The sequence below is a fragment of the Melospiza georgiana genome, chromosome 18 (assembly GCF_028018845.1).
Source record: "Melospiza georgiana isolate bMelGeo1 chromosome 18, bMelGeo1.pri, whole genome shotgun sequence".
Taxonomy (NCBI): domain Eukaryota; kingdom Metazoa; phylum Chordata; class Aves; order Passeriformes; family Passerellidae; genus Melospiza; species Melospiza georgiana.
In genome coordinates, this window is record NC_080447.1 from 554,516 (window position 1) to 576,621 (window position 22,106).

The 22,106-nt window shown below is 49.9% G+C and overlaps 1 protein-coding gene and 1 long non-coding RNA gene across 8 annotated transcripts in view; both read left to right on the forward strand.

Moving 5' to 3' along the window:
- Nucleotides 1–3,687, forward strand: part of LOC131090935 (uncharacterized) — a 36,953-nt gene extending 33,266 nt beyond the window's left edge. Inside the window, exon 3 of the long non-coding RNA XR_009115350.1 lies at nt 3,598–3,687. This is a non-coding gene — a long non-coding RNA (uncharacterized LOC131090935). The remainder of the gene's footprint in view (nt 1–3,597) is intronic.
- Nucleotides 3,688–3,774: 87 nt separating this feature from the next.
- The window catches only part of RIMBP2 (RIMS binding protein 2), a 38,892-nt gene continuing 20,560 nt past the window's right edge, over nt 3,775–22,106 (forward strand). For all 7 annotated transcript variants that reach the window (XR_009115349.1, XM_058036616.1, XM_058036609.1 and 4 more), the window contains exons 1-9: nt 3,775–3,799; nt 4,064–4,186; nt 5,760–5,864; nt 9,608–9,658; nt 12,956–13,169; nt 17,346–17,497; nt 18,184–18,260; nt 19,322–19,431; nt 20,539–21,336. Coding sequence is in view for 6 of the 7 variants with exons in the window: in XM_058036616.1 (XP_057892599.1) it covers nt 5,763–5,864; nt 9,608–9,658; nt 12,956–13,169; nt 17,346–17,497; nt 18,184–18,260; nt 19,322–19,431; nt 20,539–21,336 (1,504 nt within the window). In the remaining variant the exon portion in view is untranslated. The remainder of the gene's footprint in view (nt 3,800–4,063; nt 4,187–5,759; nt 5,865–9,607; nt 9,659–12,955; nt 13,170–17,345; nt 17,498–18,183; nt 18,261–19,321; nt 19,432–20,538; nt 21,337–22,106) is intronic.

A 22,106-nucleotide genomic window follows, 5' to 3' on the forward strand; every position in this document is an offset into this window, starting at 1 on the left:
CCAGTGCCACAGGTGAGTTTTTCACTCGTTGAGCCGTGGTTGGTGATGTGCTCAGGTTTGGTGCATTCCATCCTTTTCCAGGGCCACGGGTGAGTTTTTCACTCGTTGAGCCGTGGTTGATGATGTGCTCAGGTTTTGAACATTCCATCCTTTTCCAGGGTGAGTTTTTCACTTGTTGAGCCGTGGTTGGTGTTACACTCAGGTTTTGTGCATTCCATCCTTTTCCAGGGCCACGGGTGAATTTTTCACTCGTTGAGCCGATGTTACGCTCAGGTTTTGTGCATTCCATCTTTTCCAGGGCCACGGGTGAGTTTTTCACCTGCTGGGCACGGTGTTCCCATGGCAGCAGCTGATCCTGTTTGCTGCTCTTTGTGCACGGCGAGGAGGAAAAGCTTGGGAGGGGCGTTTGTGGGAGCCAGTCTGGCTAATTGCATTGCAGGGATCAGCAGAACAGACACAGCCTCCTTCTGGGCAAAATGAGCCCAAAAAGGACCCGCGTTAACCGAGGATTAACCCTTAAAAGCAACAGCCTGTTGCATATTCATACACCTCATCCATGATGCATAAATTCCATCCAAACACAGGATTCTGTCTGGGCAGTGTCAGCTTCTTCCTGTGAATCCTGACAGCATCTTCAGGGCTGGGCCAGGTGGGATGAAGTTCATTACTTCTGATAAAAGAGCAATAAATTCTCTTTCTCTGAATTATTCAGGTGTCCTGTGGCTGCTGTCTCACTGCGAGTCTTCTTTAGAAAATATTCTACATAGCATAGTTTCTATTTTAAAATTATGTTATAATCTAAAACTATATTTAACACAGTATTTAAGAGAATTAATACAGCATAACTTTCTAACATATAATATTCATTTTAATATTTGCAAAAAGCCAGTCATGACATACGCATTTTCCACAATGGAACGGGCTGGTGTGCAGGGCTGGTCACTGCAGGGTTCTTTGGAATAAAAATGCAGCAGGGAGGAATTGCTGTGTTTCCCCCCAGGATTCCTGCAGGACCCTGGTGCTTCCCAAGGCCAAGGCGCTGCTCAGTTCCTGATCCCTTTTTTAGCAGTGCTTTTTAAGAAGTGCTATTTTCGTGTGGTGTTTCTGGTGCTAAATGCAGCCTGCTGATTAGAGGGGTAAAGCTGCATTTGTTTTCCTTTGTTAGAACAGTATCATTTGCACGGAAAAGTTCCTATTTTTACAACGGAGCAAATCCAATTGGGGAGTGATTTTATTTAAAATGCAAGGGTTCCTGTGTAGCTTTCCTTTACCTTCAGGGTGGGAGTGGAAACACTCACGTTGTTAGTTTCTCTGCAGGAATTCATTAGTTTTTAACCTCAGAAAATGTCCAGCTGCTTTCCTGTGCTGCTTGCTAACATGTGCTTCACCATGGCAGTTGAGAGGAAGCATCAAATGGAAATAGTAAAACACCTAAAAACAGTAAGGCTATCTTGTTTATTTCTCATTGTGTGCAATGGCTTTCCGTGAAATGTCATTTATTGTGAGTGAACTTTGCTGCCTGTGGGAGCTGTGGCAGGCAGGGCTGTGCAGCTCTGTCCCCTGGCTGGGACAGGAGGGGACAGACAGGCGGACAGACAGACAGGAGGGTGGCACAGCTGGGCAGGGACAGACAGACAGACAGGAGGGGATGGACAGGTGTCAGACAGACGGACAGAGACAGACAGGAGGGGACAGACAGACAGACGGACAGGAGTGTGGCACAGCCTGGGCAGCAGCAGCAGCTCTGCTTTTTCTCCTTTTTTCTCTGCTTTTTCCCCTTTTTTTCCTCCACTTTTTCTCCTTTTTTTTCTCCGCTTTTTCTCCTTTTTTTCTCTGTTTTTTCCCCTTTTTTCTCTCCTTTTTCCTCCTTTTCTGCCTTTGCTCCCTGCCTGCCCCAAGGTTCCTCCCTGCCCAGCGCCCCGTGGGCACAGCTGCGCAGGACACGCTGCATTTATTGCACCGTGCAGAGCCTGCATCCGTCCCTGCCCAGCTGGGCCCAGAAAGGTTTGAAAGCAGGGTTTTAGTGCAGGCTGTGCCCCAGCCCAGCTGCTCGGAGGGGTTAAAGCAGTTTTTGTGCAGCTGTGGGCTGCGGTTGTGCCGCTGAGCCTGACTCAGCTTTGCCTTTACAGCCCCTGCCAGAAGCAGAAGATGAGCTGGAGGTGCTGAGCCCGACCTTTGGAGCGAGTCATTTGCAGGGACAGAATATGGGGGAAGATCAGAGGGTTCCTCATTGCCCCCTTGGGTCCCTGCAGTTTCCCTTGGCTGGGTTCTGTCCTGCATCTCCCAAAGCAGGGCCATGCCAGGGGATCAGAGCCCAGCGCAGCCCTCCCAGCTCTGGCAGCTGTGATCCAGGGAAAGGAGCTGCGGATAAATGAACAGGCTGCAAGGGTTTTTAAAAACAAAAACAATTGGTGGCTGAGCAAGGCAGCGCACAGGGCAGAGCCTCCTTACCCAGACTGGGGCGTCAGATTGCATTAAATGCACCACAGCCATCCTCCTGCTGGGAATTCTGCAGCCAGCCCTCACATCCAGAGCAGGATTTTCACTTTTGTTCTGTTGTGAGCGCACGTTTGTGCCTTCGTTTCTGCACTTTGAGAGATGCAGCTTATACATGAGGTAACACGGTTTGTTTTTGATGTCTCTCATGTTTAATTTTCCATAGCTGTTTCTTTGTGAATTGTCTCATGCTCTCTGAAATATGTGCTGGTGTGTGAGCCCTTAAATCTGTGCAGGCTCTGGCACCCCAAAAACCAGCCCCAAAACCCCTGAAAACCCCAAAAACCAGCCCCCCAAACCAGCCCCAAAACCCCCAAAACCAGCACTGTGCTGCCCTGCTGTGGTGAGCCCGGTGCTGCTGCCGGGCACAGGGAATGGGGAAATGCTTTATTTCTTTATTCAATCTCCAGGAGGGAGCAGGGAGATATGGGGCTGCCAGGAGCCCTCTGTGCCCCTGGGAACGTGCTGGGGGTTTCAGAGCTTTTCCAGCTCCCACAGCTCCCAGTGCCAGCGATGTTCTGTGCTGTGGAATGTCCCTGTGCCCACCCTGGGTCTGGCATGGCCATTCCTGGGCCCCTCCTCGCTGGCAGAGCTTGGGAAAGTGGGAATTCCTTGGTCTGGAGAAAGCACTGCTCACCAACAGCTCAGCCATCAGTGGGTCCTGATCTCTGTGCCCGTCCTAACCCCAAACACAGCTCTGGGTCCTGATCTCTGTGCCCATCCTAACCCCAAACACAGCTCTGGGTCCTGATCTCTGTGCCCGTCCTAACCCCAAACACAGCTCTGGGTCCTGATCTCTGTGCCCATCCTAATTTAAACACTTTGGCTCAGTTTCTGGCTTTTGCCACCTGTTATTGCTCCAGAGCCTTTGAGTCACTCATTCTTTGTCCTGTAATGGGTTTTTTTTTCTGAGCAAGCAATATAAATATTTCAAGCTGACATTTATCTGTCACTTCTAAACACACTGTGGGTACACAAATGCATCCTCTCCTTACTGCAGGGGTTTCAATGGAAATCCTGGGGCTGTGGCACGGAACTGAGGGCGTGACACGAGGGTGTGACACGGAGCTGAGGGTGTGACACGCTTTGTTTCTGTTCCAGGAGCAGGAGCTGAAGGATGCTGGGCGGGAGGAGAACTGCCTGAGCCTGCAGCATGCCAGCGTGTGCCCCCGAGCGCTGCAGCACTGCCAGGTAACGCACAGCTGTGCCCAGGTGTGCCCCCGAGCAATGCAGCATGGCCAGGTAATGCACAGCTGTGCCCAGGTGTGCCCCCGTGTGCCCCCGAGCGCTGCAGCATGGCCAGGTAACGCACAGCTGTGCCAGGTGTGCCCAGGTGTGCCCCTGCAGTCTGGCAATGACCCTGTTTGTTTTGGCAATAACTCACTGCAGTCTGGCAATGACCCTGTTTGTTTTGGCAATAATTCCCTGCAGTTTGGCAATGGCCCTGTTTGTTTTGGCAATAATTCCCTGCAGTTTGGCAAATGGCCCTGTTTGTTTTGGTAATAACTTCACTGCAGTCTGGCAATAATTCCCTGCAGTCTGGCAGTGACCCTGTTTTATTTCCCAGGTACAACCAGACTATGCCCGCCTTCGGGAAACCCTGCTCAGAGTGACCAGAGGACGAGATTTGGCTGTGGGGGGAAAACACCAGCTCCAAGCCAAGCTGGAGAACCTAGAGCAGGTCCTGAAGGTGGGTATGGATGCCAGTGCCATCGGTGCATCCTCCCCTCTGCCCACGGTCCCTGGTGCTCAGCCCTGCCCACCCAGCACTGAAAAGTGGGAACCCCAGGCACTGGGAGGGTCTCAAACAAAATTCCTGTGTGGGAATCCACTAAATCAGAGGGTTTGGGAAAGCTGCAAAAGGCCTCAGAGACAGCAGAACGGGGATTGGAGCTAAGCAGCAGCCATGGGATAGGTCAGCGGAAAATTTATTTAAAAAGTAGAAAAGCAAGGACAAATAGAACAATGGTCTGTGTATTAACACTTGTCTAGAATAACTCTCTGAGCTACAGAAAGGTTTATCTAGTGAGATATTAGGAAGTTTGAAGCTTAATAATGGAGCTCTGTGCATTGTGTTTAAGGCTCACAAGCAGGTATTGTATTTGAAATAAGCAAGCATTGTTTAACCAAAGGTGTGTGTGCTTATGGTGACTGGACAGAACTACTGTCAATATAGAATATATACTGTACAGACATAAATACTGCCAATGTGCTTTTGCTTTGTGTGATTTGTCAAAAAACTTTTAAAGTGAGTTGTAGCTTGATAAAACTCTCTCCTGTAGACAATAAGAGATATTCTGGGCTGTTCTTGCCCATTTTCTCCATGCATTTGTTTTCCCAAGTGCTGATGTCTCCCAGGTTTGTGTGCAATAACTCAGTGCTGCAGATAAGGCATTGTGCCTCTGCTCAGACACTATTGTGGGAATAGCATGTAATTTGGAAAATAAAAATCTTTAATACCAGGTTCACCAGGGAAGAGATCAGAATCTAGAAAGAGATCTCTCTTAACTCCCATTTAATATGAGGATGTTTGAAAGCTACAGGGATGCTGGGGAGTAATATTAACCTGTAATGAAAAGATTTCTATCTGCAGAGGGTGTCCTGACACTGCAGTCTGTGCTCCTCCGGGCGCCTTGCTCACATGGCTGTGATTTGTTGGCACCCAGCACCCCTCACAGCTCCTGGGAGCTCTGTGTGGTGTTGGGAAGGATGAAAGTTTGACAAGAAAGTCTCACAGATGCGGATGCTTAGCAGAAAGATTTTTAAACGTAGAGTCTGATGAAGGAATGGAGATGGCAGTGTCGTGGATTTGAGTCCTGGCAGGGCGCAGTGTCAGACCCTGGGTCCTGGCAGGGCTGATGTCCAGGTGCCTGAGCTCCCTTTGGCTGAAGCCCTGACCAAACCCCAGCCTCCCTGGTTTCCTGCTGCCTCCCAGGTGCCAGGCAGGTGTGTGGGCAGCAGGGCATCCCTGGCCTGGCAGGCGGCTGGGGCTGTCCCTGAAGGCTGTCAGTGAGGGCTGTCCCCTTAGGGCTGTCCCCTCTGAGCTGTCCCCTCTGAGCTCTCCCCGAGGGCTGTCCCCTGTGAGCTGTCCCCGAGGGCTGTCCCCGAGGGCTGTCCCCTCTGAGCTGTCCCCTCTGAGCTGTCCCCTCTGAGCTGTCCCTTAGGGCTGTCCCCTTAGGGCTGTCCCCTTAGGGCTGTCCCCTGTGAGCTGTCCCCGAGGGCTGTCCCTCAAGGCTGTCCCCTCCTCCTCCTCCTCCTCCCAGCACATGCGAGAGGCTGCGGAGCGGCGGCAACAGCTGGAGCTGGAGCATGAGCAAGCACTGGCTGTCCTCAACGCCAAACAGCAGGAGATCGAGCTGCTGCAGAAGGTACTGGGATGGGATGGGGATGGAATGGGGATGGAATGGGATGGGACAGGGATGGGACAGGGATAGACAGGAGATCGAGCTGCTGCAGAAGGTACTGGGGACAGGGATGGAATGGGATGGGATGGGATGGGATGGGATGGGATGGGATGGGATGGGACAGGGATAGAGAGGAGATCGAGCTGCTGCAGAAGGTACTGGGGACAGGGATGGGATGGGATGGGGATGGAATGGGATGGGACAGGGATGGAATGGGATGGGATGGGACAGGGAGAGTGATGGGACAGGGATGGGACTGGGACAGGGATAGAGAGGAGATCGAGCTGCTGCAGAAGGTACTGGGATGGGACAGGGAGGGGATGGGGACAGGGATGGGACAGGGATAGACAAGAGATTGAGTTGCTGCAGAAGGTACTGGGGACAGGGAGGGGATGGGATGGGGATGGAATGGGATGGGGTGAGACAGGGACAGGGATGGGACAGGGACGGGGATGGGACAGGGATAGAGAGGAGATCGAGCTGCTGCAGAAGGTACTGGGGACAGGGATGGGATGGGATGGGATGGGACAGGGAGAGTGATGGGACTGGGACAGGGATGGGACAGGGATAGACAGGAGATGGAGCTGCTGCAGAAGGTACTGGGCATGGGAGGGGATGGGAGGAGACTGGGGTGAGACAGGGACAGGGATGGGACAGGCAGGAATGGAGCTCCTGCAGAAGGTACCTGGGGACAGAGACAGGGACAGGCAGGTGGGAGCAGGAGCTGCAGGGACAGAGGAACAGGTGGGATCCCCTGGACGGAAGGGATTCCCAGCCATGCTCCCTGCCCTGGGGGCTCCCAGCCCTGGAACAGGAGGGTGCCCTGTGCTCCAGGGATGACAGATGCTCCTGTAGCCTGCCCCTCTGTGGCTGAGCTTTCCTGTTCCCCATGGGGACAGGAGGGTGCCCTGTGCTCCAGGGATGACAGATGCTCCTTAGCCTGCCCCTCTGTGGCTGAGCTTTCCTGTTCCCCATGGGGACAGGAGGGTGCCCTGTGCTCCAGGGATGATAAATGCTCCTTAGCCTGCCCCTCTGTGGCTGAGCTTTTCTGGCTGAGCTTTCCTGCCCTGGAACAGGAGGGTGCCCTGTGCTCCAGGGCTGACAGATGCTCCTTAGCCTGCCCCTCTGTGGCTGAGCTTTCCTGCCCTGGAACAGGAGGGTGCCCTGTGCTCCAGGGCTGATAAATGCTCCTTAGCCTGCCCCTCTGTGGCTGAGCTTTTCTGTTCCCCGTGGGGACAGGAGTGCCACAGTCCCCCGGGTTTCCTTTGCATTTCCACTGCTCCCCTCCGTGTTTGGCTGGGTAACACTTGTGCATTCCTTCAATGCCACCAAGGAGCCCAGTGCTCATTTCCTGGCACTCAGAACCCGAGGTCTGTGCCATTCCCAGCGTGCTGTGGATGCTCTCTCTGACACATCCATGCCTGGTGGGATGTCTTTGGCCTCCTCTGCCAGACATGCAGTTCTACCTTTCCCCAGTAAATCAGGAAAAGGAAGTCTTGCCAAGGTCCTGACACATCACAGTTACCTTCCTTTTCAGGAACGTGCCACATTTGTGTGGCAGGGGTTTGGTGCCCTGCACGGAAACTGAACAGTTCCTTAAACACCTCACTTCAAGGGCATTCTCCAACTCACAAATCACTTCAAGACTTTTTTTCCCCCACACTGCAATTTCTCAGTATTCATTATAATACAAAAACCATGATGCTGAGTTTCAGTCTTGCCAAAGTCACTTAAAGCGGCAATTGTCTCAGTGCTAATGTTGATTCTCCCAATTGCTGGACTAGATTAAAACACAAATAATGCTGCTAATGATAATTTGGTAGAGAATTGGCATGAGGGACCTTCTCAGCAGAATAAAAGATGTATCTAATATAGTGCTTGAAATAGAACGCTGTAGTTGACCAAATGAAATCTTCCAGTTAATTTTCTTTTAGTCTTTCTCAATAAGTGCACTTAGGCACACTGCAAAATGCCATTTCTAGCTATATTCAGCTGTTATTATTAGAACTGCCTCATACATTTGGACTTAAATTCCCTGGCAAAGGAAAGAAATCAAAGGAAGATAGAGCATTTCTTGGTGATTTTTGTTACATTCTCCTCATAAATCCTGCTTTGGGCTGGCAGCACAAATCTGAGTGCTGTGACAGGGACCAGGCACAGCCCAGGTTGGGCTGGATCTGTGTTCCACACAGTGCAACAAGCTCAAGATAAATATTTTAAATAAATCTGTTATCTAAGGAGCTAAAACACATCAGTGCCAGCTTTACCAGGGGCTGCTGGCTCACATTTCACCCAGGGCTGGCCTCCCAATGGACACAGTGTGTTAAATTCTTCCTTCCCTTTTGGTTTTGGTTTTTTTGTTTTGTTTTATTTTGTTTTTTTGGGGTTCTTATTGGAGTTGTCTTTACTGTAAGAAGTGTTTCCAGAGGGCATTGGGAAGCTGGGCAGTGACAGGATGGCATTTCTCAGCACACCTGGGTACCTTGTAAGGGCTGATGAGCCACCCACCTGCACCTCAGAGCAGAGCCAGCCCTGCTGCAGCCTCTGCTGCCACATCCTGAATGGAAATAAAGCTCATTCTGTTTTTAATACCTGCCCAGACTGATCAGATTCTCAGCGCAGAGGGAAGAACACAACATTGTTTGTGTTGATGGGGACTCTGCCTTTTTCTTGAGGCAAACCTTAATAAAGGCAGCCTGATGTTGAGGAGAGATAGCCATTGATGGAGGCTGTGTCATCATTTACCAGAGCTCTGGGCAGGTTTGATTAAATGTGTCCTGAGGGATGCTCCAGGCTCGCTGGCACCGCTGGCACTGCTGGCACCGTGTCCTTGTCACCAGAGTCACTGCTGGCACTGCTGGCACTGTGTCCTTGTCACCAGAATCATGCTGGCACTGCTGGCACTGCTGGCAACGCTGGCACCACTGGCACCATGTCCTTGTCACCAGAGTCACTGCTGGCACTGCTGGCACTGCTGGCACTGCTGGCACCGTGTCCTTGTCACCAGAGTCACTGCTGGGTGGGCAGGGCAGGGGCCTGTGGGGTTGGGCTGTGGTTTGGGGCTGTGGATTTGGAGTTGTGGGTTTGGGTTTGTGGTTTGGTCTGTAGTTTGGGTTTGTGGGTTTTGGTCTGTAGTTTCTCTCTGTGGGTTTGGGTTTGTGGTTTTGGTCTGTAGTTTTGGCCTGTGGGTTTGGGGTTGTGGGTTTGGAGTTGTGGGTTTGGGTTTGTGGTTTGGTCTGTAGTTTGGGTTTGTGGGTTTGGCTTTGTGGTTTGGTCTGTAGTTTCAGTCTGTAGTTTTGGCCTGTGGGTTTGGAGTTGTGGGTTTGGGTTTGTGGTTTGGTCTGTAGTTTGGGTTTGTGGGTTTGGGTTTGTGGTTTCAGTCTGTAGTTTCAGTCTGTAGTTTGGGTTAGAGGGTTTTGGTCCATGGTTTTGGTCTGGGATTTTGGTCTGTGGTTCAGTCTGTGGGTTTGGGTTTCTGGATTTGGGGGTGCCCAGCAGAGCGTGTGGTGCTTCCCAGCGCTGCAGATGCCCTGCCCTGAGAGCCAGCCCCCAGAGCCATCCCTGCCATGCTGGGGTGCCCGTCGGGGCTGGCACAGGCCCTGCTGCTGGGCACGGCTCCGGCTGGCGCTGCTGTGCCCACTGTGAGTGACTCCCTGATGCTCCTTCCTCCTCCGTGTCCCTCTCTGTTCCTGTTTCCCACCGCCCAGGCTCAGGTTGAAGCCAAGAAGGAACATGAAGGAGCAGTTCAGCTGTTAGAGGTAAGATCCCCTGGGCTCTCCCTTCTGAGCAGGGCAATTTACAGAATCATCACTGTGAGCATTTCAGGGAATATGGAGGCAAAGAGGGAATTTTTTTTCTCTTCTGATATAATTGCATCCTTATAATTATAAGATTTATAATTCAGTTAGGAGGGCATTAAGCTGAGCTGTTGGAAGTGATGTATGTTTCTCTTTTGGTACCATTTTTTGTAAAATACTATTAAAGGGAGTGATGAATGATGAGAACTTTGATTTATTAGGCTGGAAGTACAGCAGCAAATACCAATCAGTTACCTAGGGTTCCTAATTAAATACTGTCTAATAAACATAAAGCAACGTGTCAAAGGAGCAGAAACTGCAAACCTGATGAAAGAATTGAGATACTTCAGAAACCTTCAGAGGGTGAGGTGGAGAGAGAACACTTCATTTTCTGCCTGAGGAAAAGGCATGGAATGGTTCTAAGTGTTAATGTACATATCTTAAAGAACGTGCAAAATATGATAGACGATAGCACGTGCATTGGCAATATTTCATTTAGAAATTTGCTGTTATCTCAAGGCAATTTCCAGTCTTACCGTCCCACAGAATTTCTGTATGTACTTGCTGGCCGTGCCTCAGTGAAAGGTGGATTTTTCCTGGTGCATTGATCAACTTTTAAAAAAATAAATTAAAGCAATTGTTTATTATTGTCTATAAAAGTTGATATTCCCACAGGGTGTGTTTTACTCATAGGCTTTCGTTAGTATCATTTAGATTAAGTTTGTTTTAGCTTCCAGACTATAAGCTGAAGTTTTTATTTCATGCCTGGTGCAAAGTGTTTGATACAGGAAAACAGAAACAAGACGAGCAGGAGATTATTTACCCCCTCAAGCTGAGCACAATTCTGATTCAGCTGATTTGTCTGCAACCTCTGATTTGCATAACCCCAACAAGATTTCCAAAGCTTTTGCTTTTTATTGCCACCAGCACGTTATCTGTTAGCATTTTATTTTGTGTGCCTGTTGCAGTTTCAGATTATTTTGTTTTGTGTGCCTGTTGCAGTTTCAGATTATTTTATTTCGCCTGCAGTGTCAGATCAGCAGCAGTGTTGATTTCTGGAGTGCTGTTTGTGTTGATGCATGTTTTTACACGTGCAGCTGTTTGAGAGACTGCTTTGAAATGTGAGAAATTACCCAGAACTGTTTTTATTTCTTTGCTTATTTCACATCTCTTTGTTCACTGTGTCGTGTTTGGGATTTGTTGCTTTGCCCTTCACCCAGAACACCCTGGACAGCATGCAGGTATTTCAGGGCCCCATTCTCCTCTCCCTGTCCTGAGCCCTGCCTGGCCCTGCATGGCCGTGTGCATTCACTGCTGTGCAAGCTTGGCATGATTGCCTGGCACCAAACCCTCCAAATCAGGGTCCTGTTTGTACAGGGAGTGAGCCTGGGCATGTTTAACCAGAGCTCAGCCTGGTTTGCAGCCGGTTCCTCACCAGCATGCCAGCAGCAACGGCTTGGTGCTTTCCTCAGGGCTGGGACCTTGTGGAGTTTGCCTGAATTCAGATTGTTCCTTGCCTTGTGGAGTTTGCCTGAATTCAGATTGTTCCTTGCCTTGTGGAATTCAGGCTGTTCCTTGCCTTGTGGAGTTTGCCTGAATTCAGTCTGTTCTTTGCTTTGTGGAATTCAGATTGTTCTTTGCCTTGTGGAGTTTGCCTGAATTCAGACTGTTCTTTGCTAGTGCAGGGACAGTTTTAGGTGATATTTGCACCCAAGACCAATGTGAATTCAGACTGTTCTTTGCCTTGTGGAATTCAGTCTGTTCTTTGCTTTGTGGAATTCAGTGTTCTTTGCCTTGTGGATTTTGCCTGAATTCAGACTGTTCTTTGCTAATGCAGGGACTGTTTTGTGTGAAATTTGCACCTGAGGCCGATGTGAATTCAGATTGTTTCAGACTGTTCTTTGCTAATACAGGGACTGTTTTAGGTGATATTTGCACCCAAGGCCGATCTGAATTCAGACTGTTCTTTGCCTCGTGGATTTTGTCTGAATTCAGACTGTTCTTTGCTCAAAACCACAGCAAAAAAATGAAAGACAAAAACCCCAAGCATTTCATGTTTGTGTAAAACTCCCACAATGTCTGACTCTTGCTGTTCTTGGTTTCGTAATCAGTCAGATGGACACCCTGAGATTTCTTTAGCAGAAATAAATTAATTTGTGTTTTATGAATGCAAGGAAATTATATCTTTAAAATTGACTCTAAATTTTAAAAAGTGTTTGTTAGAAGAAAAAGAACAAACAGTGCCACCTTGTACAGTAGAACATTGGATTTTTGGGTTCTTCTGGGTGCTGTCAGCATTTTCCTTCAGCCAGGATCTCTTTAGAGGTGCTGTGTAGTACAGGTTGGTTTTTTGATATATAAAATGTGCAGGTTTTTTACACGAACAGAGAATGTTTTTTCCTTTAGAAAGCCCAAGCTCTCGGTTCAGCTGAAGGAGTTTAATTGCTATCCAGACTTGCTGTGTTAGCACAACTGCTGAGCTAAGCACCAGAGGGGTTTAATGCAGGAAGGTGATGTTTGCTCACCACAGAGCACAGCCTGGCATGGACACACGATTATGGCTGTCATTTAGCTGGTGTGTGAGTGTGCAGGTCTGCAGAAAGGGGCATCCACGCTGCTCTTGGCATGGTTGGAGTCAGACCTGGAGACTCCCCCAGAGCCCCCCATGCCCTTGGTCCCACAGGGAATCACCCCAGAGCCCCCCATGCCCTTGGTCCTGCCTTCGGCCAGGGAATCACCCCCAGAGCTGGGGGGCTGTGTGCCCCAAAATCCCATCCCAAATCCCCATCCTGAGGGCTGTGTGTCCCAAATCCCCATCTTGGGGAGCTCTGTATCCCAAATCCCCATCCTGGGGGGCTGTGTATCCCCAGTTCCCATCTTGGGGGGGCTCTGTGCCCCAAATCCCCATCCTGGGGAGCTCTGTATCCCAAATCCCCATCCCCAATCCCCATCCTGGGGGGCTCTGTGTTGGTTGGGAGGCTGTGTGTCCTGAATCCCCATCCCCAATCCCCATCCTGGGGTCTGTGTGTTGGCTGGGAGGCTGTGTGTCCTGAATCCCCATCCCCAGTCCCCATCCTGGGGACTCTACACCCCAAATCCCCACCCTGGGGTGCTGTGTATCCCCAATCCCCACCCTGGGGGACTCTGTATCCCGAATCCCCATCCCCAGTCCCCATCCTGGGGGACTCTGTATCCCAAATCCCCACCCTGGGGGCTGCCTGTACCCCCGTGTCTCCCCTGTACCCGCCGTGTCCGCAGGCCAAGGTGCGGGAGCTGGAGCAGAAATGCCGGACGCAGAGCGAGCAGTTTAAGCTGCTGTCGCGGGAGCTGGAGCGGTTCCGGCAGCAGGCGGGCACCATCGAGCTCCTGGGCACCTCCTCCTCCTCCTCCTCCTCCTCGCTGGCCCCGCCGGGGCCCCCCGGGAAAGCCCTGGCACAGCTGATGAACGGCATCGCCACCTCCATCGGAAAAGGTGAGGGCCTGGGAGGGACGGACAGACAGACAGACACAGCCCTGGCACGGACAGACAGACAGACAGACAGAGCCCTGGCACGGACAGACAGACAGACAGACAGACAGAGCCCTGGCACGGACAGACAGACAGACAGACAGACAGAGCCCTGGCACGGACAGACAGACAGACAGACAGAGCCCTGGCACAGCTGATGAACGGCATCGCCACCTCCATCGGAAAAGGTGAGGGTCTGGGAGGGACGGACAGACAGACAGACGGACAGACAGACAGACAGACAGAGCCCTGGGATGGATAGACAGACAGACAGAGCCATAAAAATTTGAAAGTAAAGCTTCCCAAAAAGAAAAAATAGTCTCGAGAGAAATGGAGACCATAAATTAATAATACAAAAAAAAAAAAAATATATATATATCTCTGTACTGATGTTGTTAGACTTGCAGTCCCCAGCAGAGCCCACAGTGAGTGTTTACCCAGGATCTGTGCTGAACTTTCACCAGGCCATCTCCCGTTGCCAGAGGCAACAGCTCCAGGTGCAGAGCTTTGTAAACCATCCATTATTCACAGGAAAGGACAAAGGCCAGGCAGGAGTTACCTGAGGACACCTAAAAACAGCTTCCATGCCAATCACACGTTATATTGTGTTATTCCACGTCAATCACAGGTTAAACTGTGTGCTGTTCCATGTGAATCACAGGTTTAATTGTGTGTTCTTCCATGTGAATCTCACATTGCTTTGTGTGTTATTCCATGTGAATCAATCACACATTGGATTGTGTGCTATTCCATGTCAATCACATGTTATATTGTGTTATTGTGTGTTACTCCATGTCAGTCATGTTGGATTCTGTTATTCCAGGTCAGTTACAAGTTAAATTGTGTGTTATTCCATGTGAATCACACATTATATTGTGTGCTATTCCGTGTGAATCACAGGTTTAACTGTGTGCTATTCCATGTGAATCACACAACAATTAATTTAAAAGGAGAGGTAATTAGGTATTGAGCTGTCCTTCAGGCAGCAGTGGAGGTCCAGCCTGCATCACTGAGGTTGATTTAATGAAAGATGGAAATCAGCTGAACATCTTTTAGGGCTCAGTCAAACTCTCCAAGCTAATTTATTCTTATGCTAATGGAAAAACCTTTTTAAAAGCTTCCAAAGGTGCCAGCCTGGGCTCTCCCAGTAACCCCTGAGTGAAACCTCAGCAAGCACAGCCAGCTCTGCACCCAGGGCATTCCAGGGCCCTCCTCCCTGAACCCTCTCTCCAAACCCAGTGATTTTTGTGGGATTTGGAATCCAGCCCTTGTGTCTGACCATCGGAACTGCCTGGGCACCACTGACCCTCCCTGTGGATGCACTTTACTGATAACAATAAACTCGTGTTTGAGCCAGGGGCAGGATTTCTGATTGCTGAAATCAGCCCTCTCTCAGGAACGATGGCAGAGTACAGCAAGTCCTCCAAACCAGAAGTGGAATTATTTTTATTATGTGTGGGGAAGAAAGAACACAAGAGGGAACACAGGGAGAGCTTTAAAGCAAAGCAAATGATGGAAATGAGATCAGTTTATGACCAGCTGCTTTGCCTTAATTGGTGATGTCTGAATGTATCAGGAAATGAAATAAACCCGGCCAGGATGGATTAGAGCATAAAAAGTTCACTTTAAACCTACAATAATGTCACAATCAGATATAGAAGCCTTAAGATTTATTATTCATCAGTTAAGAGTCTCGTTTAAATGGTCTTTCTAGATAATTTAGGTAGCCCATATGGAATCTGCAACTGCAATAAATAAAATGGAGAGTCTAACTGTAATGCAAGCATGGACAGATTTCATTCTCCTGAAACATTTAAATTAGATCTCCCTGGACCCTTCCTCCACGTTCTGTACCCAGTGCCAGCAATCTGCAAACAAAGCCTGCAGGGTGCAGGAGGTCTGAGGCCAGCCAGAGGCTCCCTGAGAGTGAATAATCACAGTTGGCCCAATTATTTATGGCTTGGCGCTGGCAGGCTGGGATGGCAAACACATTAACAGCAAACAGAAGGAGCTGAATTGGCTAAAGGCTCCTGAGCAGGGAGGACTTCCCTGTTACAGACGTGAGGAAGGTTCCAAGAATAAAAAACGTGCCCTTTTCCAGCCTGGGGATTGCCATAAGTGGGGCTGCTTGTAATTAATCTTTTGTGTGGTGAGCTGTGTATTTCCCTGCTGTCAATGTGCTGAAGCTGGCCTGCTGTAAATTACAGTGATGCAGAGAAAATTAATCATATTGGGCTGATGAGCACAGCAGAAACCCCTCTGATGGCATTCCTGGAGCTTTTTCTGCTCTGCAGTGAGAACAAAGAGGTTCCTCTGCTAATTCCTGCTGACCTGGACTGGGAATCTGGAAATCCAGCAGCAGAACGTGGCTGCCCAGACTTGTGGCAGAGCAGGAGAGGAAATGCTGACCCTACACATGCTCAGGGGCTGGGTAATTAGAGCACGGGCTCGTTATGTTAACGAGAGGCAGGATGCACATGTGAGCTGTCAGCAGCAGCTCCCTGTGCCCTGCTGCAGCTCCTGCTGAAACCCAGCTCAGTCACAATTCCTGCTCTGGGGACTCAACCAGCAAAGGGAAATGTGCCAGTGGCTTTTATCAGCTTTACTGGCCTCTGCCAGCCTGGGCTGTGTTGTTCCTTTGGCTGCTCTCACCTCTGGTTTCCACCTGAGGCAGGAGGAGAGAAGAGAGTTCAGCTTCTTGTGAGGCTCTCAATGTGCAGTACAATCTCTGTTTGCCTTTCCTCTTTTTAAAAAGCACAGTAAAATATTCCGGAAGGATTTCTGGGGATGTTTCCTTCTGCACAGTCTGAGTTTCCATGTTTTGGGAGCTGCAGGGATGGCCTGGGATCAGATCAGTGTGCTTTGGTGTCAGAGAGGAGCCCCCAGGAAGCACCAGGCAGGTGCTGCTGGCACTCCCTGCCTGCCAAAACCCAAACAAAATGGGTTTCCATTGCAAAATGAAATCCTGCCAGCTGCATCCTTAGCATTCCAGTCTCTTTTTGAGAAGAGACATGTATGGCTGGCTTCTGATTGCCAGTTGAGGACAGAGTCCCCAGAGAAGCACAGGAATTCTGCAGTGCTGGGCGTGTCACAGCATCCCTCAGCCTCCCCAGGCACACCAGGGACAGAGGTGCATTATTGCACTGGGGAAGCTTCACTCTGGGCTCTTTGGATGAAGATGCCTTCACTTTGTGTGTTGTTTTGTTCCATGGTGTTGATTCCAGCCAATGTACCACAGTCTGGGAGCTGGATACCTGCACTTTGTGTGTTGTTTTGTTCCTTGGTGTTGATTTCAGTCAATGTACCACAGTCTGGGAGCTGGGTACCTGCACTTTGTGTGTTGTTTGGTTCCATGGTGTTGATTTCAGTCAATGTACCCCAGTCTGGGAGCTGGATGCCTGCACTTTGTGTGTTGTTTAATTCCATGGTGTTGATTTCAGCAGGGTACCCCAGTCTGGGAGCTGGGTACCTGCACTTTGTGTGTTGTTTTGTTCCTTGGTGTTGATTTCAGTCAATGTGCCACAGTCTGGGAGCTGGGTACCTGCACTTTGTGTGTTGTTTCATTCCCTGGTGTTGATTTCAGCCAATGTACCCCAGTCTGGGAGCTGGATCCCTGCACTTTGTGTGTTGTTTCATTCCCTGGTGTTGATTTCAGCCAATGTGCCCCAGTCTGGGAGCTGGATACCTGCACTTTGTGTGTTGTTTTGTTCCATGGTGTTGATTTCAGCAGGGTACCCCAGTCTGGGAGCTGGGTACCTGCACTTTGTGTGTTGTTTGGTTCCTTGGTGTTGATTTCAGCCAATGTACCACAGTCTGGGAGCTGGATACCTGCACTTTGTGTGTTGTTTCATTCCCTGGTGTTGATTTCAGCCAATGTACCCCAGTCTGGGAGCTGGATCCCTGCACTTTGTGTGTTGTTTCATTCCCTGGTGTTGATTTCAGCAGGGTACCCCAGTCTGGGAGCTGGATGCCTGCACTTTGTGTGTTGTTTGGTTCCTTGGTGTTGATTTCAGCAGGGTACCCCAGTCTGTGAGCTGCAGGCCGAGGGCTGCCCTGCTCTGCAGCGTGCCCAGCCCAGCCTGCCCGGGGGATGCTCCAGGAGGGCACAGTGCCCTGACTGTGTGTGCTGTGTCCTGGCAGGCCACGAGAGCCCCTCGGGAAGCCGCTGTGTGATCTCAGAGTTCATCAGACCCCTGCAGGTCTCTGGGGACAAGCCAGAGCAGCTGTCTGTCAAACCCACCTTCCTGTCCAAGTCCAGATCTGGCACCCCAAGATGCAGATTTGATTCAGACGTGAGTCCTTTCGAATTTTTGTGTGGTGGGAATTCCATGGGCATATCTGAGGATTATCCAGGGGGAATATTTGTGTATATTTGTGTAGCAGCATTATTGAAAAGTGGAAACACTCACTGCTTTCTGAAGAGGCCACAGAAAAAGCAGCTTAGCAAGGAGACTTAGGGAAGCAGAACTAACAGCCAGGAACAGGAGAAGCAAATGTCAAATTTAATTCCTCTTTTCTCTTATTTTGAGTTATCTCTGGCTGAGAATGTCAAGCCCTCTTTTGCAGAGCTGAACGTTTTGTGCCTTCTGCAGTGTAATTATGTGATCCACTCTCACTTTATGCAAGCTCACAGAAATTAAGCTCCATTCCCCTTAGAGATACGCAGACCCAAGGGAGGGTGTGTGAATTAAATCTAAAAAATGAAACATAATGCTGGGAAGTCTGAAATCAATCAGTCAATAAATAAATCAGTAAATCAGTGATACTCTGCAATGGCACTGGTTGTTCCTGTTCTAAATTCAGCATTTGTTTTAAGTGGATTCTGCCCTTCTAGGTAAAATGAACCAGTTGTGCTCCATGTTAGAATTTAACTTTTTTCCTTGATATTGCGTGTTCACTGATTCTTACCACCTGTCAGGAACACTGTTCATTCTTCTTTTTTTGTAACCACATTATCTTTTTTCTCCTCCCCCCACAGATGGATAATGATCAGAATTCCAATACCTCAAAGCAGAGATATTCTGGGAAAGTCCATCTTTGCATTGCCCGTTACAGGTAAAGCCCCCTCTCCTCACAGACCCCACACTCAGCTGGAACATTGGCCAGCAGCTTTGGCTCCCCCCATTCATACACTGAATTATTGCATGGAATTATTACATGCAGAGCAGAGCCTCTCCCAGCTTTGGCTCCCCCCATTCATACACTGAATTATTGCATGGAATTGGTGTTCTGGAGAGCCTGTGCTCAGAGCAGAGCCTGTCCCAGCTTTGGCTCCCCCCATCCATACACTGAATTATTGCATGGAATTACTACATGCAGAGCAGAGCCTGTCCCTGTGCCCCAGCTGGCAGAGGGGGCTGAGCTCTCCCACTCCCCTGCATCCCTCCAGTGTCTAAATCAGATTAAATAAATGGGCACCTCCTGCTCTAGAGGGGAGTCACAATCTCTTCTTTTCAATTACTTCCTCAGGCAAGAGGAGATTTGTGTCCGTGACTTTGCACATTAAAATTTCAGGCATGAGGGACTGTCATGATAAAAATTTCAGTGGCTAGCAGTTTCTTTCAGGATGGATATGGATTTAAGTACTTCACAAGTACTTTTTGTCTCTCAGAAGCTTCTCTTAGATGTAGCTCACTGGTTTTGTCTTCTTTTACGTTGCCTCTGTAGAAGTTTAATGAAGTGGTGTGAAAAGAACATAGAATTGAATAGAGTAACTGGAAAAGAGTTTGCTTTAATTCGCAACTGAGTTTGCTTTAATTCACTCTAGAAAATAAAGAGAATTTGACCGGTGTTAATCAAGAGCCCTGAGTGATAAGTGTCTAAGTGCATCCTGCAGGAAGGGATGTGGGTTTAGGGGCAGAGGGGACCTCATAGGCACAGACAGCCCCAGGCCCATCAGGAGGAGCCTCGGGAGGGCTGCAGAGGCTCTGCCTGGAGGAACAGCCCTCGGTGGAGCTGCATCCCTGTGCTGAGCATCCCTGTGCAGCCTGTGCTGAGCATCCCTGTCACCCTGTGCTGAGCATCCCTGTCACCCTGTGCTGAGCATACCTGTGCATCCCTGTGCTGGGCATCCCTGTGCATCCCTGTGCTGAGCATCCCTGTGCCTGTCCCCACAGCTACAATCCCTTCGATGGACCCAACGAGAACCCCGAGGCCGAGCTGCCTCTCACGGCAGGGAAGTACCTCTATGTGTATGGGGACATGGACGAGGATGGCTTCTATGAAGGTACTTCTTACTGAACCTCTGAATTCCTGATAATTCATGCACATTGAAATCTGATGGCTTCTATGAAGGTACTTCTTATTGAACCTCTGAATCCCTGATAATTCATGCAGATTGAAATCAGCTCCTCTGTCAGGCACGCTCCGAATTCTCTCCTCCGTCTGCTCCGAAATCGGGTGCTAAATTTGGCTTTATCGCCGCGGTGTTAATTAAAAGAGTTTCTGCACCAGCAAAGCCGCTCCTTGCAGGCAGAGCTAATTATAAAATATTTTATAGTGTCAGCTTTTCCTGCTGGCGAGATTGAAGTTGACAAAAAAGCTTACTGGCAGTTCTGGTATTTCCCTTAATAAGCCTTTCTGCTCCCAAGCCGGGATGTTGTTTATGCACTGTCACTCATCCCCTGCCCCTTATCCTGCCCACTCTCAGGGCACTGCCATGGACGAGCTGTTGTCCTGTTGGAATTCAGGACATCCTTCTGTCCTGGATTGCCCAAACCCCTGCCAGGGGGCTCAGAGACTCTGGCACAGGGCCCAAGACCCCTGTGGTTTTGATTGTCACCCATGGAGCAAATTACCAACCCTGTATGAAGATCTGCAAGCCACAACAGTTTAAGTGGAATGATAGTGAATTTATCACGGGGTGAAAAAATAGATTTTTGGGGTTTTTAGAATGGGGGGTTTGGGGGGCAAGATGGAGGAATTTGGGCATGCCCAGCCTTTCTCCTCCTTCTTCTTGGCCTCCATCTTCTGCTGTGATGTTGGCACTTTTAGGTTGGTTTAGAGTAGAAGCTCACTGTCTAACATAGGTGATAAGTATTGAGAAGTAGTTGTAAATATTGTACAGGTTGTTTTTAGTATAAAAAGATAACGCCACCCTGAGGGAGGCAGAGTGCCTCTGATTGTCTTGCTGAGAGGACCTTGGCTGGACAGGAGAAAGAATTTTATAGATAAGGAACAATAAACAACCCTGAGACTGAGAAATGAAGAGCTCTGACTCCTTGGAGCACCTGGCTGGGGAAAGAGACTTTCTGACAGATCTCAGGGTCACTGTGACCAGCAGAGACCCGAGATTCCCCTCAGGGTTTCTAATGGCGCTGCTCTTTCTCTGCAGGAGAGCTTCTGGACGGGCAGCGGGGGCTGGTGCCCTCGAACTTTGTGGACTTTGTGCAGGACAGCGAGGCGCGGCTGTCGAGCGTGGAGGAGCAGAACGCGCTGAACCGCGCGGGCGCCGCGCTGGAGGCAGAGCTGGAGCTCAGCCCGCCCGCGCTCCCGGAGCCCGGCGGCGCGCTCAGCAACGGCGCGGGCACCCTGGACGTCAACATCGACGAGATCGGAGAAGACATTGTGCCTTACCCCCGCAGAATCACCCTCATCAAGCAGCTGGCCAAGAGCGTCATCGTGGGCTGGGAGCCGCCGCTGGTGCCGCCCGGCTGGGGCACCGTCAGCAGCTACAACGTGCTGGTGGACAAGGAGGTCCGGATGAACATCGCCCTGGGCAGCAGGACCAAAGCCCTGATAGAGAAGCTCAACACCTCCGCCTGCACCTACCGGATATCCATCCAGAGCATCACCAGCAAGGGCAGCTCCGACGAGCTGCAGTGCACCTTGCTGGTGGGCAAGGACGTCATCGTGGCCCCCTCCAACCTGCGCGTGGACAACATCACCCAGATCTCTGCCGAGCTCTCCTGGCTGCCCACCAACAGCAACTACAGCCATGTCATCTTCCTCAACGAGGAGGAGTTCGACATTGTCAAGGCTGCTAGCTACAAGTACCATTTTTTTAATTTGAAGCCCAATATGGCCTACAAAGTGAAGGTCATGGCAAAGCCCCACCAGATGCCCTGGCAGCTTCCCTTGGAGCAACGAGAGAAAAAGGAAGCCTTTGTGGAGTTTTCTACGTTGCCAGCAGGTTTGATATTTTTCTCCCTGCCCCAAAATTCTTCAGTTGAAATTCTCTGAAAATACTAGATGAAATACTTTAACCTACACAGCGTTTAGGGGATGTAAGTGCATTTTGGTTGTGAAGGTGTAATCAACCTCATTTTACAGTTTGAATTTGTAAAGCCAACAGGTTCGTTGTGTTTTGGAAAGTCTGAGGTCTTTTCCCACCTGGCTTTTGCATTAGGAGTGTTGGTAAGTGTTGTCAGTCATTTGCCATCATTCAAGAACTTTGAAGCAGTGTTGAAAACTAGAGCAGAAAGAGAGCACTGAATTTGAAGCATAATCTCATCATTTTGGAAGTGTGTGGCAGCACCTGAAATAATCTGAGTATCTTTCCTTATAGATTCCTTATAGGTCATAGATACCCACGGGCATCTAACCATGGCCAAGTAGGAGCCCCCTCAGATATTCAGAATTTCAGACCCTGGGTGCCTCTGGAGGGTCACTCAGGCACGAGTGGCCCTGGCAGGTGAAGCATCAGCAGCATCCTGAGCTGGGTTTGCTCAGTCCCTGCAGGGGCAGGAATTCATCCACCCTGCTCCCTCCCTGGCCTGGGTGAGGAGAGGAGAGGACATTTCACACCTGGGAGCTGGGAGGCACTGCCTGGGTGCTGGCCTGAACCCATTTCAGCTTTGCTCTTTAGGAAAGGCCTTTGAGTGAGGTTTTTCCAGACCAAGCACTTGCCGTGCTGTCCCTCCCTCTGGCTGTGGAGCCTGCTGAGCAGCACAGAGCTGAGGA